At 44.9% G+C, this 17,959-nt stretch overlaps 1 protein-coding gene across 4 annotated transcripts; it reads right to left on the reverse strand.

Annotated features, from left to right (window-relative positions):
* Positions 1–1,317: 1,317 nt before the first annotated feature.
* TNFAIP3 (TNF alpha induced protein 3) lies at positions 1,318–17,935 on the reverse strand. 4 transcript variants are annotated; one of them, XM_064413564.1, is made up of 9 exons: positions 17,875–17,935; positions 14,071–14,383; positions 9,730–9,920; positions 9,362–9,509; positions 8,999–9,169; positions 8,067–8,247; positions 5,772–6,679; positions 3,694–3,926; positions 1,318–3,032 (listed from the first exon to the last, which is right to left on the reverse strand). In XM_064413564.1, the coding sequence occupies exons 1-9, from the start codon at positions 17,902–17,904 to the stop codon at positions 2,748–2,750; spliced, it is 2,460 nt and encodes an 819-aa protein (XP_064269634.1). In that variant the 5' UTR covers positions 17,905–17,935; the 3' UTR covers positions 1,318–2,747. The 4 variants fall into 4 exon arrangements, with proteins under 4 accessions (XP_064269634.1, XP_064269636.1, XP_064269637.1 ...); XM_064413566.1 differs by lacking the exon at positions 17,875–17,935 and adding an exon at positions 16,997–17,146; XM_064413567.1 differs by lacking the exon at positions 17,875–17,935 and adding an exon at positions 14,976–15,536.
* Positions 17,936–17,959: the final 24 nt, after the last annotated feature.

Below are 17,959 nucleotides of genomic sequence, written 5' to 3' on the forward strand. Positions count from 1 at the left end.
AGGGTTATGAGTAATGGGCCCAGAAAATCAGTGGGATCTGGGACATTTGGTCTGAAATCCTTCCTCTCTGCAGAAGTTGCAATTAATAGCAAGTGGAGTAAATCAGCCTCCTGACACCGAGAGCATCATGATGGAGGTTCTGGCTTTTCAGTGGACAGGGGCTGGTGGCAGCTGAGAGTGGATGCCATGAGCTGCCTCCATCTCCTGCTGCCTGGCTGCAGGTGTCCCTCCCAACCTTTGCCTGTTCTTTCACCACTGAGGTGTCTGCCTGGTGCAAAGTTAAGTGAATCACAGGGATGTGTGAGTTGTAGGAGTTGTAAAGAAAGGGTAAGGTGGGTACTGGTCAACAAGAGTCAGATTTTATAAATGAGAAATATGCTGTAGAGATGGAGTTGGTAGATCCAGCAGGCTCTGCTCTTGGGGTGTAGGCTGACTTCTAGATGGTATGCTCTGAAAGCAGATATAAGCTCTCTGAGTGGAGAAGGAGCTGGGCTATGGCTTAAAGATTTAACCAGGACAGACAGCAACTGAGCTGAAGTCAGCCTCTTAAGAAAGTGTCCTTGACTGCACAGGGATGTTTGCAGCCTGGGCTCATATTTTTGTTTCAGGTCATGAGCAACACCTAAAAGCCATGATAATGTACAGTATTGCCTGTCTTGGCAGAGGTCTGAAACACCTGAGTGCCAGTACAGGAGTTATGGTGCAGAAATCCCCTGGCAAGGAGGCTGGGTTAGGCTGAGCTTGGGATGAGAAAACACCGCTTTCATGTAGTTTTTCAAAGAGCAGTTGGCAACTGGCTCTTCATGAACTCCTGAGCAACTCGATGCCAAGGCTTCCCTGCTGTCCCTGGCAGAGGGAAGGCTGAAGGCTGGTCTGTGCCTTTGGGGCTGCACACACAGCTGTGTGGAGGCTGGGATCACGTGCTGCCACCACCACCTCCCAGGGTGGCACTCAAACACCACTTGTTGGGAATTCCTGAAATAATGGATGGGATAACACAGAAAGCCAAGGCAAGTCAGTGTAGCTTAGGTTTTGTTGCAGTCTTCTCCTGTACCATCCATACTCTCCCACACTCATTCTTCTGGGGACTGAAAATACTCTGCACTCACAGGAACCAACTTCTTATGCCCAGGTCCTTCAACAGAACCAAGAGCCCTTTCTGAGAGAACACCCACTCACAGCAAGTTATCTCTCACCTCTTCAAACCACTTGGCTGCACCATCTGCACCAAGGAGCAGTAACATGCTGAATGGTAGTGCTGAACAGAAAGGCTTCCTTCTGGGGGTGTCCCATCCCCCCTGTCCACAGATATAAAAATAACAAATTCAATCCTTCAATAATTTATTTCTTTATACCAGAGAAAGTTTTTCAATTATACATTTAAGTTTGTAACTTTCAACACTAGAGTAAATATATGTAAAAAAAAATCCTAGCTGTGCAAATTTCAGATTGCATTGTTTCAAATAATATAAATATTTTAATAAAACATATGTTCACATTAAGGTTCACAAAATATATAAAATTTAACAGAAATAAGTGATGAGTTATTTAAATTTTTTTGGTTTTTTTTAATAACTAGAAAAAGATTCTAAACTTGAGAAGCAAGTTAGAAGAGATCTCACGTCCAAAATCATAGCAGCAAAACAGATGCTGAAAACTTAAAAGGTGTAAAAGGAGAAGAGAGAAGCAGGTAACAGGCACAGTGGTAAAGCTGAGATTACTAAAGAAAGTATTGCTGATTGAGAAGTGGATGCATAAACTTCAGGAGTAAAATTTCAGCCCTGAAGAACTCTTGTTACTGAGCTCCCAGCTGTTTGTGTGGTAACAGAATCACATTAGGGATGACAGAAAGTGTGACAGAAATGAGGCAGGAGGGTATGAACAGCACACGCATACTCCTGACATTTACAGTGCAAGAGAGACAGGAGTTGATCTCGTTTCAGAAGTGAAGACAAAGGGCTTTGGGGTTTTTCTTGTCTCTTGGAGGTAATTCCTTCCACGCAAGTGGGAAATGGCAGGATACATTTTCACCATCACATGCATTTCTTCTGCAACTTCTGTCTTTCCAGCTGTCTTGGGATTTGGGAAAGGATCTAAATGCTGATTTGGTTAAGCATGTTAAAGGAGTAGAGCAGTGCTGGTCTTGTTTTTGGCTGTGGATTGTTGAGGGCTCTGCAAACACAGAAGTGCTTGCTGTTATCACCCTGAATGCCCGCTGGAGCTCCCACCCTGGTGAGCTCTGTAAGTACAGCAAGGACATGGGCAAACCAAACCACGTTTCTTCAGATGTCAACTAGAAGTAGCATCAGTCTGTCATGGGTAATCCCATTCAGGAAGGACTTGCACCTGACTGATGTATGCAACCATAAAAAGGTCCTGCATCTCTGAGAGTAGACACGGCTCCTTGCCTGGGAGAGGGGAGGTATTGAGAAACAGGCAGAACTGGGAAGTTCTTTGGATTCAAATGCTTCACACTTCCTCCTGGGAAGTCCAAGAATTAAATATGGCATTGTAGGAGCTTAGTCACGAATGAGAGCTCTGTGCAGAAGGCAATGTGACCTTCTCAGCAGTCCTTGTATGCAGTGTTTAGAGGAAGTAGAAATTTATTCCCATTCTTGGGAATAAACATGATCTGAGCAGACAGCTTATGTTTCCCCCCACCCTCCCACTCCCAGGACTGTTAAAGTGTTTTGGACGTAGCACCATTTCAGAGAAGGAAGCAGCTGGTATTGCTTTCTGGTTCGCCACTAGCCATAGATCTGTTTGAACTGGTAGCATTCATTGCAGTAGCCATTGCACTTGGCATTGCCATAGTGGTCGCAGGCGGGGGCTCGGCAGCGTTGCTTGGGAGGCTCCTGTGCCACCGTCTCCCGGGCGCTCCCCGACGGCGGCAGCTGACCAAGGCGCCGGCACTCCGGGCACAGGTCATCACTCCTGCAGGCCTGGTTGTTTCTACACGAAGCCACAGCACACTGTCTCTTCTGGGCACTCAATGCTGCGCGCTGCACATCTCCTCTGTGCTGCCCTGTTCTCTTGAAAAATATTAAAACACATTGTCAGCTGCTGTGCTGGCAGCACAAATGGCTTTTCATTTCCTTTTTACTCTGTTCGTGGTTTGTATAGGTAATCACCTGGGGATTGTTCCCAGGCACTTCTATGAAGTACAGTACCAAGAGCCAAGTTGAGTTTTACCAAAGAAAATCACAAATTCCGTCATTTCTGAGGAAAAAATAGTGGCTTTTTTATCTTTGGCAATCCTCAATTCTAAAAGGACCATAACAAACCAAATTAAAAACCTTATCTGGAACAAACACAATCTGTGATGGACTCAATCAAAAATGCAACTTGAACCCCTTGACACAACTGCACAGCTATAAGGGTAAGAACAAAAATCCTTCCCCAGCCAACAAAACAACCTAGCTGTTGGTCCAATTGCTTCCTCTGGAATTGCTGGCAAAATCCCAGTGGAAGTACAACTGAGCAGGGCCAGGACAACCCTAAATTGAGAACGACTTTTTACGGGCGCTGCTCAACTGCAGCAGAAAAAACTCATGATATGCTCTATGCTTGTCTTTCCATGATAGTTAAGCTGCAGCCATTTGAGGATTTTCTAGCATGGATCCCAAGTTGTTCCCACAAGAGAAAAACATGCAGCGCTAAACAACAGGAAGGTTTTGAGAAGTTCACACTTACTTCTGGCTGTCTCACCAGCTGTTCTTCTGTCCTTCTGGCTTCTTGGAATCGCTGGTTCTGGGCTATAATGAAGCAGTTCTGGCAGTACCCCTCGAGCATTGTGCTGCCCAGGGTGCCGCAGTCGCGCCGCTGGCAGGACACCGTGTTACGGAAGCCGGCAGCGGAGCTCCCTGTCTGATCTGGTGCTGAAGACTTCCTCTGAGATCTCCTCTGGTGGCGTAGCAAAACACTGTCTGTAAAGCAAAGCATGAACAGGAGCAGCTTGAATCGGTCCAATAGAACTGATCACCCAAAGCAGATGCAAAAAGCTGTCCACCGTAAAAATTAAAATAAATTTAAAATATCAACTAGCCTCAAACATGAGTTTTTGACTATCCTGAGACACCCCCATTGGTACATCTTTCTTTGTGTTACATACATAAGTGTGCTAATGCAGCCTGAATTTAATGTAAGTTGTTGAAACAGATGATTTGGGAAAAACTTGCCCTAAGTGGGAAACCTAGATCACACTGAAGTCAAGACAAATTTCACCTTTGACTTCACTTTGACTGCCATCTGTGACCTACCCATTTCAGCCTCCCCCACTTCAGTCACATCAGACAATTGAAGTACAGTGGTAGAGAGCTTAAGGGGAAGAAGTGCATTATACTTTTTAGTCTCATGAAGCAAACGTATATATTCCACAATCAGAAGGAAAAAAGATTTAATTGTGAGCAATGCTGGAAAATAAGGTATTGCAAGCTGGCACAGAAGTTCCCTAATCTGAACGCATGTGGAAAGCTCAGCGTTGTGAAAGATGTCTCTGCCAACAGCAGGGGGGTTGAATTAGATGATCTTTAAAGATCCCTTCCAACCCAACCTATTACATGTTTCTTTATTTGTATCAGCAAACTTACTAGCAATAAAATAATCTGAAGAGATAAGTAATAATTCTCTCTTACACAGGCCTTGCAGGCTCTATACCTAAGCGCTCTTTACCTGTGAAACACGGCAGTAGCATGAAAGATGAAGATTTCATGCTGTGATTTATTCAAACTATTGCCTTTTTGAAAGTCAGTCTTTAAACAAAAGTGCATGCACACGCAGGGTATTACCAAGGAAGATTTCAAGGCAGAGTATAACAACACACTCCAAAGTTACTCCAAAATACAAGCTAATTACCTACAGTCAAATTCTACTTGTTCTGCTTGTCAAGACAACTACAGTGGTTACTCCAAAGCATTATACCTGTTACATCCAGAACAGATAGAGATCTACAGAGTCTTCAAGGCTTTTTAAACACCTTGCTAACATAACTGATTTTCAGTGCTTTCCATATATTTACAGCATTTCCTTCACTGACCTCTACAACTTGTCTAGCTGTGAAGAAAATTCATACCAAATCATGACTGAAGGGGATGATGGGGAGGTATCAAAAACCACCCCCTCCTGAGTTGGTTTTGCTTCCATCAAAGCTGAAAGTAAGTTTTACAAGAGATTTCACAGATTCCTCACACTGCTGCCATGCACCTCTTTATAGCAGGCTGGTTTTGGCTGGGGTAAAGTTAATTTTCTTCACAGTGGCTGGTATGGGGCTGTGTTTTGGATTTGTGCTGAGCACAAGGCTGATAATATTGAGATGTTTTTGTTATTGCTGAGCGGGGCTTACACAGTGCCAAGGCCTTTTCTGCTTTTCATACTGCCCTGCTGGCAAGGGTGCATGGGAGAAGACAAAGCTTGAACACCTGCCCGCCCATGGCAAGTAATGAATTAATTCTTTGTTTTGCTTTGCTTGTGTATGCAGTTTTTGCTTTTCCTATTAAACTCTCTTTATCCCAACCCATGAGTTTTCCAGCTTTTACGCTTTCTATTCTCTACCTGAGCCCACAGGTGGGAGAGTGAGGTAGCAGCTGTTTGGGGCTTGGTTGCTGGCTGGGGTTAAACCATGACAACAGGATAATAAGACAGAAAATCACCTTCTCCTCACACTCTTTTCATCACCCCCTGCTCTTTTATCACCCAGTACACAAAGAACTTCACAGTTCAAGGAGACTGATCTGCAGCCAAAGTGTGTCAAAGCTCACTCCATCTCCACTTACCATGGTTTTCCCTGTACTCAAAGAAACACAGCGTGCAAAAGCCCTCATTTTGTGATGTCCCAAAAAACTTGCAACCAGGTTTCCTACAGAGGTTGCCTCCCCTGTTCTCCTCGGGAGGCAGTGCTGGTGGCGGGGGCTCCTTGCCATGGCTGTTGGGAGCCTGATGGCAGGAGTGCTGGTGGAGGATCTGTGAGATCTGGGATGGGTCAGATGTTGATCTCTGGTGGCAGGTGGGCAGGAAAGCAGGACTGCCATTTGGGGACTGCTCTGTAGACCTTTTGAAGCAAGTGCTGCATATACCATTGAAGGTCCTCTTGGCCTTTTGACGGCACATTTTGCATGTGGCATAGTCTAAGTGTCTCTGGTCATCCAAGTTGTTGCAGGGACTGAGCTGTCTGTTGTAGCAGCGTTCACACAGCCCATTGTGTTGCACATTCAGTGTGAAGGGGCAGTCTGGGGTCCTGCACTTCATGGCTGTGGTTTCACTGTACAGGAAAAGGCTCGGAGCGGTCGGAGGTGCAGAGCGAGGCTCTGTTACAGGCCCTTCAGATGTCCATCCCCCAGGTTCACAAATATCCCCACGGGAGGAGCCTGACCCAGATGCCTTCAGCTTCTCAGGTCCTGCTTTGGAGCCCTGCTTTCTTCCCTTGTTTCCTTGGGACCTCTGCTCAAAGCATTCGTGGCAGTAGGGCTGGGTGTTCACAGACATGTAGAAAGGGCAATTTGGCGTTTCACATTTCATCTGTAAGAGGGAGAGCTGGGAAAGTGACAGATCCTGTCTGTTCCTGGAACATGTCTCTCTTCTAGCAGGTTCAACATTCTCCTGCCACTTCTTGTACTCATGCTGTACCAGTTGAAAGTAATCTTCCACGAGGTTTATTTCTTTGGGTAGGTTGCCTTCATCTAACCTGACAGCCAAAAAAAGGAAGATTGCATCAGTGGCTGAAAAGAGCAGATGGTGGGGGTGGAAGCAAATACAAGCAACGTGGGAAGGAAATGTAGATTTAATGCACATCCATATTACTCAGACAGAAGATCTGGGATGTTACACTGCTACTGTAAATGGAAATAATTTTAAAAGCAGGTGTTCAGTGACGGAGACTTTCACATCTGAAATAAATGTCCTGACACAATGCTAAACAGAAATATTCTTAAAAGGCTTTGCTAAGTGAGGGTTTTCTGTCTAAGAGCTGTTTGCATAAAGAATATGGGTAATCTCTCAGAAGCAGAAAGTCCCCCAAATGGTGAATTGCTCTGAGGATCAGTCTTCAACTGAGCATAATGATACAGTTTATCATGAAATCTCCTCCTGGTTCTGCCCTGTTGGGTCTGTATCTACCAGCAGCATTCTTCTAACAAACTGTGGGGCTTCAGCACGGCATGTGCAATGCTAGCATCCTTACTCTGCCTCCAGCTGCAGGGAAAATCCTACACTGGAGCTTCACCATGCCACAGTTGGCAGGATGAGGAGCTAACATTTCTGGCAATACTCCAGAACACATCTAGGCAGAGCAACTAGGGAAGCTCAAGTGCTACCCTTTACATGTGATTACATGCTTTGGGTAGAAGGACTTCAATTTTCAAGGCCCCTACACCAGAACCAGCCAAGAGAATGAAGATTCCTTTCCGTGTGGTAGTGGAAGCAAAAACAGAGGATACAGGAGTTACTCCCCTCCATCAGTTCTGAGGGGACTGGCTGGGCATCACTGCCACTGCCACTGCATATGAGAAGCTGATGGGTGTTGCCAGCTGCTCCCTGCATGTTACTGATGCTCAACCATCAGAGGGACCAGCAGAGATGCTGGCTCCTCCACTGGCCACAGCTTCCTGCCTGCTGCCACACGGAACAGCCCAGGGTGTTGAGGCACCTGTGCTCAGAACATACTGCCAAGTGCTTTACCCAGGGCAGCCAAACTTACACCAACTGCCCATTATGCAATGTGCCCTTACACAAAGCACAAGAGCTTGGGCTAACTAGTTCCTGCATTGAAGTACTTTTCAGCCACCCTCCTGTGTAATCCAAAAGTCAGTGAAACTGATCAAATGGATTTTTTCTTCTAAAATGCTAGTTTCAGTTTGCTAAATCTGAACACATTTTTGCCTTTAAATTTGAGACTGGCCTCAGCTCATACTACTTCAAAATGTATTAACAGTAATGCCAATGTTTCATATTTCAGGTAGTAAACACATGGACCACCTAGGAAGGAAGGAAAGACCAAAAGAACACACTGGGCTGCCCAGCTTGTCCCGCCTCTGTAAACAAGATAACTTTGAGGAAACAGGAATGACACTCACTTGGCAGCATTAATTAGATGAGTTGTACCGTGATCCCAGCCTTGCACTGGAATTTCTATCACTATCAAGTAGTCTTTTAGCAGCTGCTCTTTCTCCCTCTCTTCTATATCTGTCAGAAAGTGCACATTCAAATCCTCAAATCTGCCTTGCTCACTGGTGACCAGAGGGACAGCCCGGATTTCTGTGGGGAAACAAGATGGATTAGCACATACACAAACAAAAACACACACACACACAGAGATAAATATGTATGTGTATTTGTATATTTACACAAACATAACCAGCCAGTTAGGAATAACCATAAAATGCAACACATGGAGATACCACCACTAAATTTTTGAGAGAGAGGAGAACAGCTGGGCAGAGCATGAGGGAGGTTGCAAACACAGCTACATCACAAACTTAGCCCCATTGCACAGTACTTTTAATGTCCCTATAGCAACTATCTACTCCACTTGAACAGGATTGTAGGTCTTTGTTTGTTATGCCTTTTGGTGGGATGATGCTGTAACCTGAACCTAGAGAACTACTGTCCACTCAGAAGAGATGTGTTAAAACTGGTAAAGCATATATTTCATTATTTCTGCTAGGCAGTGGTGCCCTGCTGTGAGACTGCATCTTTCAAAGTTTCTTCTCTTACAAATATGGAAGGGAGGCCAGAACACAATAAAGCAGAGGTTACCCTTTGACCAATTCCAGCCTGCAAGCAGATGAGCTGCACTCTACTCTCAACCAATATCTTGAAGGTAACCTTTAATTTCTACTCAGATTCACAGAAAGCTTTTTCTGCTCACATTTTAGGAATATATTTCAAATTAATCTAATTTAACCTTAAAAATGCAAAGCTAAACCAGATCATATTTTAAATGCTTTATCAGCGCAGTGGTTTTGAAGAAGTAATATAAATACCAAATGAGGTACTTGAAAAATACCTGGCCCGCTGTCCTTCAGAGTCACCAGTGGTGTAAAATGCATGTTGTCATAGCCAAGCACAATTGGGTATCTGTAGCATTCTTCAGCTGGCCAAAGGAGGGGCAAGTAAACACCACCAACATTCAGAGGAGCAAAACTGGAGCCTGACTCTAAGCTTCTAACTACTTTATCTGCATAAAGAAGAAAAAGAAAACACAAATAAGTATGTGCTACAGGCAAGAAAAAACGTATGTTAGGGGTTTTATAATAATTTCTGAAAACACAGTGTTCTGAAATGCATCTGCCTGAAAACAACAGGTGTTGACTAAGATTACTAACACAGCACAAGAGTAACACAGTGGGATGACTGTCAGGCAACTCACCTGCCAGGACAATGACTGGCCTTCGGAGGATGTTAGCAAGGACAAAGATGTGGATTTCTTCCAGTGCATTATAGGGGAGTCTATTTCGAGCCCCAGATATTTCTGGGGAGGTCATTTCAATGAGGTATTCCCACTCCTCCTCCCAGTTCTGAGGAAAGAAACAGCTGTTACCAATAGTTCAACGACATGGAGCTCAGGAACCAGCTGCAGCACAGAGTGCCCAAATAATCACGTTCCCATTTCCTCCAAAGGAAGACTATTTCTGCTCTCATTAATGACAGAATCCGTGAAGCCACAAAGCAAACAGAATCAGCAAGGCAATGCTGGTGAGCACTAGAAAACAGCACCACTCCCTCCGGCCGCCTTACCCGGGTGTCATAATGGAGTCCTGTCTCTACAAACTCCTGGGATTTAACAGCCTCCCGCTGCCAGCGGAGCTTGAAGTTCCGTGTGTCAATCTCCCTGAGAGCACTAAACAATGTTTTTCTTAAGACAAGGTCGATGTCTTCAATACCCCACATGTACTGTGATGCAGCATGCATAAGGCAATTTCCATCGCCTGGAAAAAAAAAAGACAGAGTGCATTATTTTCAAATGGCTCCTTAAATAAAATGCCACAAGCCTGTGGGACATAGAATTACACCACAAATAAGTGTATTCCCTGTGCACTTCTCTCTAAGCCTCAGACAGAAGGGTTGTAAAGAAGGGGGCTAGAGTTATGGTCTCTGTTCAGAGACAGAAAGAAAAAACTTCCCTCCCTACTGGTTTTGTCTCTGTACCAGTCCAAGTTAAGCTGTCATACAGCAATGCCCCTTACCTACCTTACTTAACTTTGACTGATATCACAAACTAAATTTTGGGGTCAACTACAAATGTCAAACACAGCTAAAATAGCTTTTTAAACACAACAAAGCAATCTTAAAATTACAAAAAAAATATGTAAATCTCCCTCATTGGTGTTTACACAAATATACACCCAACAGCATGAGGTTGAGAAAATGGAAACTATTAAGAAAATATTATAGTAACACCAAGCCTCATATCCCCTGATGAGCACTGTTTGGCCCTTGGCTGTGCTTGATGGAGGAACTGTAATTAAAAAGTAGACAGAAAGGGAATGGCAGGTGATTTATGTAAAGCAATCATAGGAACACCTCTGGCCTTCCTCTCAGAAATGATAGCATGCTGGGTTGTTACATATATTACTTAGAGGGCTGATTTTAAAACACAAAATTAAGTCAATGAAAAACAGTGATTTGATTTTCATTTACACAATCTTCTTGCATTAAAAAAATTCCTCTTTACAGGTAGGAAGGATTGTGGTATTCTGCAGTTTCAGAGTGGAAACTGAGACTCAGAGGAGATAATCAAAAGGTGTAAAAAGAAATACACCTATGTCTGAGTTTCAAATTCTATCTCTAGCTACCTTCTTCAAAAAGGGGATGTCTCCCCTGAAAGGGAGACATTAAGAATCGTTACTGTCACATCCTCAGATGCAAAACTAGGTCTGATGTCTACCACAGTGGTAAACAGATTCACATAATGCTAAGAAACCACAGCACTTTTCTTGGAATAGAAGACATCAACCCTGGTAAAGCTACTAGATTTTTCTTCCATGAAAAAAACGCAAACAAATGCACCCAAAGAACTCCCACAAAAGAATGAAACCCAATGTGTCACATACGTGATGAGTTCAATTACACAATTTGTGAACACTTTTGCTGCTTATTCTGTGAAATTGCAGAGAAAAGCCTACAACAGACTTCACTTCCCGAACAAGATATGATTTGAAATCTACTCAATGCTTCATAAATTGTTATGGGATTGGTGCATATCAGATTCCTGCAACAGCCTTCTATTTTATGAATGCAGTCCTGCAAAGCTTACTTCAATTCTGCAGGCTGCTTACTTGAGCTCAAAAATCAGGGAACAACCAAGAAGACAGAAAAACTGACTGTGTTTCCTTCTGACCAAGAAAGATGACATATTAATCCCATTAAAATTTTCCCTTTGCAAAATCTAGAGCAAAGATAAGACTAATTTTTTTCTCTCTCTGAGAGCTCACTTTCGGTTCTTTATTTAGAAGCACTGCCCAAAATTCCTTACACAGCACTTGGAATTCCCCCACACCGTTTGACTAGCAATTGAGCAACAGTTGTACTTTTTGTTCTGCGGCTGCAGCGTGGCCTCCCTCGGACTTTCCCAGGGGGTGTGGCTGGGCGAGCTGGAATGAATGCCAATTCATTATACAAGTGAAATCTCTACAGCCAATAGATGCTGGAATTTTTAAATTGAAAAAAAAAAAAAGAAGAAAAAACCCTAAGAGTTTCGATTTTTGTACCTCCTACCGCTTTCCTTTATCTCCATTCAGATGTCTGCAAAGAAATATGTAGTGAATTCAAAATGGCTTTTTTAATTAAGAAAACCCCACCACTCCACAGATCCACAAACATATCAGGTAAAATATATATCAAAAGATCCTCTAGGAGATACTTTCTCTGTTTTCAACAGCTGCAGCCTTAATCAGAAAAACCCCAGAATTTTCTGAAGAAAGTCCACTGTTAACTGAGAGAACTAACATATTCCTCTCATATTTATGGGTTAAGCAGCTAAACGTTCAAAAAATATTTTTCACGCCACATGGGAGAAAAAAAAAAAAGTTGTTTTCTAGGATAATACAGGGCTTCTCCAGGCTTCTGCACTTCTTTCAGAGATCCTCTCCTACAGTCCAATCTACCTTCTTTCTCCTACAAAGGCCCTTCTATGCAACTACTTTGCATAACCCACAGGTTTCCAAAGCCACTCCTACTCATGCACTTAATGACCCTGGAGCACTGAACTGAAGCCAAGTTCTTTGTCTGCTCAGTGTATGGGGAGACCACAAATCTTGCTTTGCCTTCCCTCAACCTGCCCTACTATTTCAGCACCTCATATACAGGTATGCCTGCTCATGGGTGGGATCCAAGTCCACACTGGCCGATGGTCATGAGACAAAGAAGGAGGTCAGTGCTGCTGAATGTAATGTGGTCACCAACAAGGGGCTGTCCAGGCAGCGTTAACCCCTGCAGGATTTGTATTGACTGGTGACGGGGGATTCTAAACCTCTTACTCTTTGCCCTGGGCAAAAATTGTGCACATTGTCCATTTTCCTAGAAAATCTATTTGAGTGAAATTTTTAAGATGCAACACCTGGAGTTGATGTTACCTTCCCAGTATGTGCAAAGCACTGCCTGCCCTGGCTGCAACTCTGGTACTTCCAAAGCTCAAGATTCCATGACTTCTGTGCACACCCCTCATTGTAGTCATGAGAATTTTACACCAATGAAGAGGCAGCCCAAAAAGCCCACCAGAAGGTCAATGCCTCTACAACAGTTACAGACACGCACATCAGCATTGGGCTTTAGGTTGGCAAGTGACATCTACTCAGTAGGTCTATTTCTATGGCTTCTGTACAACACGGCTGTGTACAGTCAGACTGAGAAATATGGCAGAATTTGGAAAGGAAAAAATGTGGACTAGGAAGATAAGGTTAATGTGTATACAAGCAGATATGAAAAGAAGCAAACCCAGAACACAACATGGACTTCAACAATACTGCAGATCCACCACACCCAGTGTTTGTATAACTGCTGTGATCTGCTCCTTGAGCAAAGAGTATGTATTTTTCATCTTCCTGAAGTCCTCACTGTCACAGTCTATTGTTCTTGGTTAGGGGCAACCTGTGCTGTAAAGAATCCTGAGTCCAAGTTTGCAGCTGCATGACCATAAGTCATAGCCATTACCAAATCTTTCCTCCACTGAATGTAAAATGCCCATGACTCTTACAGTCATGTGCCAAGGCTTCCTGCTCAAGACTGTGGACAAACATAACCTGTTCAGGAAATCTTGGCACTACTGCTGTGCCTTTTCATTTGTAGCACTTGATGCAATACACACACAGAGTAACCCAAAAGCCAAGTCCTGAAACCAGCACTGACTGTTGAAAGAAAAGGGCACTGCAGAATTTGTGTTGCACAAAGATGGGTGTCAGTCACACACATGGGACTTACCAGTGGGCTCCGAGGGAAGGCAAGAGCTGGCAAACCCAGGCAGGGAGCTGAGGATGAAGGAGCAGCCCCAGCATGGGGCACTGACTCCAGGGACAGCAGTGTCAGGTTCCCAGGAGGCTCCAGGTTCTGAGTGCTATTGCCACCACTGCTGTTAAAGCTGGATCAGCAAGCAAGCACTGCCTGCCAGCTACAACAGCAGGGCTTATTGGAAGGATATTAGCTTCTGCTAAATATACATGGGAATGCATCCCTGGTCACTCAAGGCATCTGAAGGCTCCTCTTGCCTGGCATAAAGGATGTTTGGCATTTCCGATGAGGCAGCCGACATGGAGCAATCAGACTCATGGGAAGGCATTATGTTCCAAATCAGGTTTCCCTGCCTTGTTCTTGACTCTGAAGTGCCACAGGTTACTGATATTATGAAAATATCTGTGACATTTCCATAATATTCACATACTGCGGTATGGCCAAGGGTCTGCTACAGCCTCAGGACAGCACATCATGTGGAAAGAATTTTAATTTCAAAACAGATTGAAAGGCAGCACATTTTTAAAGCCATGTGCTTCTGTTTCAGTAATGTGAACTCAGATGCTATTAATAAAGGTGCTACATTTGTAGGACCTGTTTCACTGTGAGTGCAAAGACCTGGTTGTAACTTACCATTAGTCTTCAAAGGAACAAGTCTCCGAACTTCCCTGCACCAGTTGAGCTTCCTGTGGCGCTCCAGTGAAGTCTGGGTAGCCTGGTCAGTCAGGGACTTCTGAAGTGTTTCCCGAAACTGGGGACAAAACTGGCACATTCTGAACATTTCTATGGTGTATCTGTGCATAGTCCTGAAGTGATGAATTATTCCACTGGGAGGTTTGACTAGATCCTCAGGTGTCCTCTCTCTGATCTTCATAGCCTTCAGCATATTGCTCTGATACAAAGCTTGAGGAAGGTTGTGTGGGCCAGCCATGTTTCTAGAAGACATCTGAAATGAAAAAGGATCCTTTTATTGGCATGTTAGTGTCCTTCTATCACAGTGCTATCACTACTGTAGTGGCTGAGAAGGCACTTTCAGGGTGGGATTCTGGATGAAGTTTTGCCTAAAACAGGTACAGATGGATGCAGCCCTTCTGAGCCTTTCATAAAAAACGTTTTTTCAAAACTCACATTCACTAACTTTTCTGCATTAGTCAGATACAGACACTGATCAGCTTATCCCACTCATTTGCTAATACAATTTACTGTGATATTGAAAAGAATTTATGCGTAAGTAAGGAACTGCATCATCATTCAAAAAAAGCATTTAAATCAAAATAAGGATAAGAGAAGGCAAGGTCAAGGGAAGGGAAAATTATCCTGGAAACTTAACTAATTGATAATTGCACAGTGTAATCCCATATGCACTTGGTGAATTTCAGGACCTTTCAAGCTCTTGTTTTGATAACATGCCAAAAAAAACCACAGTTAATGACCACTTCAGATTTCCACAGCCCATACATTCTGAGCAGTGACGGTCAGTAGAGCACAGAAAGAGCACAAAGAATCGCAGGCTGTGCAAGTATCAGTCCCATACTTACAGTGGCCAGATATGGTAGATGAGGAGTTTGTCACTCGAGGACAGGCTTAGGTTATTTCCTTGAGGCTCTTTGTATTTTGTGAGCAGCAGAGCTATGGCTCAGAAGTGCTTGTGCCGTATGTGGGGGTGCAGACTGCAGTGCCACTATTAGTCAGTGGTAAGTCAACAGAGCTGAAAAAGCATTTCCATCTCTGGCTCAAAACCCCCAATATATTTCCACAGTAGGACATGTAATGTTTACTGCCCTGCATCCCTTTCTTCAGTAACTCTGGCCTCATGGGGTACATCAGGAAAAACAAAAAAAGAAACCCATAACCTCAAACCTACACTCTATGAAATACTTACTCAGAGGACACCAACTCTGTGGCTAGTTAGAGACAAATGTAGGGACCACATCCCTCAAAACCCCTGTGCACTACAGCAAGAACAACAATAACCTGTTTTTACAGGGAGAGACTCTCCATGCTGTCCACAAACATTCTTGCTTTGTTTAAAAATGAAGCAAAAATTGTATCAAGACAAAAGTATGCATGCCTAAAATCTTTAGAGGACAACTAGTCACATTAGGAGAACCTACCATTTGGATTATGAATCTAGGGACAAGTATCAAGCCATATACGTGTTTCAGTCTCTGGACATTAAGTACACGGAAACAAGAAGCAACTAAAAATTGTTTATGTAACTATTAGGAAGTTTTCTCATGGAGATGGGAGGCACAGAGAGAGGAAGAAGAACTCCAGCCTGACAGACTGACCAGGAAGGCATTCCCAGGTCTATGGAGGCAGAAGACCCCTCTTGCACAGAAGGGCTTTGGCACCTCCTTCCCCCCAGGGAAAGAGTTGCTCTCCCCTCTTCACCCAGACACTTCCATTGGCAACATCCACCTCCAAATGCCCAGCCAAAGCTTTTGAAAAGACCCTGTCAGGGTGAGAGGGGACCTCAAACTCCAGGTGCCAAGAGCTGAGCTCTATAACCTCTCTGAGAACCAGCTGATGGAGAGATACGGTGGACAGCTCGACAAGCCCTAAACAGATGAGGCAGATGAAACAGGTGATGCTACAAAGTCCTACTTTAGGGTGATGTCATTCACACAACCTAAGAACACTAGGCACGGTCTGCAGAGCTGTCACATCTTGCAACATAAGGAAAAGCTTTCCTTTAGGTAATAAAGATGGCATATTCTTATCATTCCCCCACCAGCACACAGGCTTAAAATGAACATACTTTCTCGTCCACTCCCCCCACTAGTATAGTTTTACACATGCTATTTATGTAATGTATGAATGAGTCTAAAAAGGAAATACAAACAACCCCTTACTAAGCTGTGCGATAACCACAGCTCTACTTTGCTCTGAGATGACCAAAGTACTGAATTCCTTACTTATGCTGGTAGAAACATTGAGTCAATGGGATTTTTTTACACGAATAAAGACTAATCACATGACTAAGCACTACCGGCATCGACTCTTGAAACGGTTATTTCCAGCTTTAAGTAACAAAAAGTACTGAGTTTACAGAAGCATTCACTGAAACTACATTATTCAATTCTATGCTCTACCGGCATTTTTTCCCCTCCACATGTGGAAATTACTGCCTGTATTATTTACGGTCGTAAACGTGAACCAAGGCAAAAGCCAAGCAACCCTTATTTTCAAAATCAATGTGATGAAACAAACAGAACTCAACAGACACCTAAGCTGGAGATTTAAAAATAGAAAACTGAGCTCCAGTTATATTACTTTGTAGTCTACTGTGCTTTGCTGTGTGCTACGCTACTTTAACCTTCTCACAAGTAATCACTAGGAATTCCCAGAAAGGAACAGCTGTAAACAATAATTAGAGTCAGCATCCTTTCCAAAGGTGTAATGCTGAAGATGCTGGGCTCGGGAAAGCTGAATACTGTTCTGAGATCTACACATGGTTTCATAAAGTTATTTCATTTTCTGTCCTCTAGCTGAAAAACAGCAAGTAATAAACTTCTCCACAAAGTGCTAAAACTTCTAAAACAAACATGCTTAATACCTTTTAAGCCCACCCATATTTTTCTGTCTGGGTCTTCGCTCGGTACAAGCTAAAACACAGCACTACTCTTCATCAAATCAGAAGATGAGGAGCGAGGCTCTTTTAAATCCCACAGGACTGGTTTACACACACTAAGTGTTCCGCGTTCTTCGTTCCCTGACCTACTGCTCCGCCGGGGGCTGGGCGTGCAAGGGAAGGACACAACACGGCCCGCCAGCTCCCCCGGAGAAGGAGCCCGAAGCTCCAGGGCGGATTTCCCCGCGGCACTCGCAGCGAGCCCGGCCGCTCTGCGAGCCGCAGCGGCCGCGGAGCCCCGCGGGGCCGGGAGCGGCGGGCACAGCGTCCCCGCCCGGCCGGGAGCCGGCACACGGCTGCGGCCGAGCCCGCCGCCAGAGCCGCCGGGTGCCCGAGGCGCCCTGGGGCAGGAGAGCTCCGGGCTCCGCCGGGCCCTGCCCAGCGCCGCTCACCTCTCCGCGGGCGGCTCCTCCTCCGGCCGATCCTGCCGCGGCTCCTGCTCAGCAGCGGGGCTGGGGCGGTGGGACGGGGCCGCGCTCAGGATCCATCAACCCCCACCGCGCCGGGGCTCCTTCCTTCCCCTCTCCCCGCCGGAGCTGCTGCTGCTGCCGCTGCCGCCGCTGCGGAATGAAGGGCTGAGCCCAGCCTCTTGTTTTTTTCCCTTTCTGTTTAAGCGCCCGGGTGAAAAAAAAAAAAAAAAAAAAAAAAAGGGAGATTGAAAACACAACACAAAAAAACCCCACCGGGGATTTCCACCGGCAGGGCGCCGGGACTTTCCGGCCTGTGACAACCGCGCGGCCGCTCTGCCGCCAGGGGGCGCCGCGCCGGGCAGCCCCGCCGCCTCCCCGCCCGCCGTGACTCACCCGCGGGATTTTCGGGAGCCGGGATGTCATTTCTTCCTTCCTTATTCCTTTCCCCCCGGGCAGGGGGTTGCCCATCCCGTCCCGC

This window comes from Passer domesticus, chromosome 3, assembly GCF_036417665.1.
Source record: "Passer domesticus isolate bPasDom1 chromosome 3, bPasDom1.hap1, whole genome shotgun sequence".
In the NCBI taxonomy this organism is placed as follows: Eukaryota; Metazoa; Chordata; class Aves; order Passeriformes; family Passeridae; genus Passer; species Passer domesticus.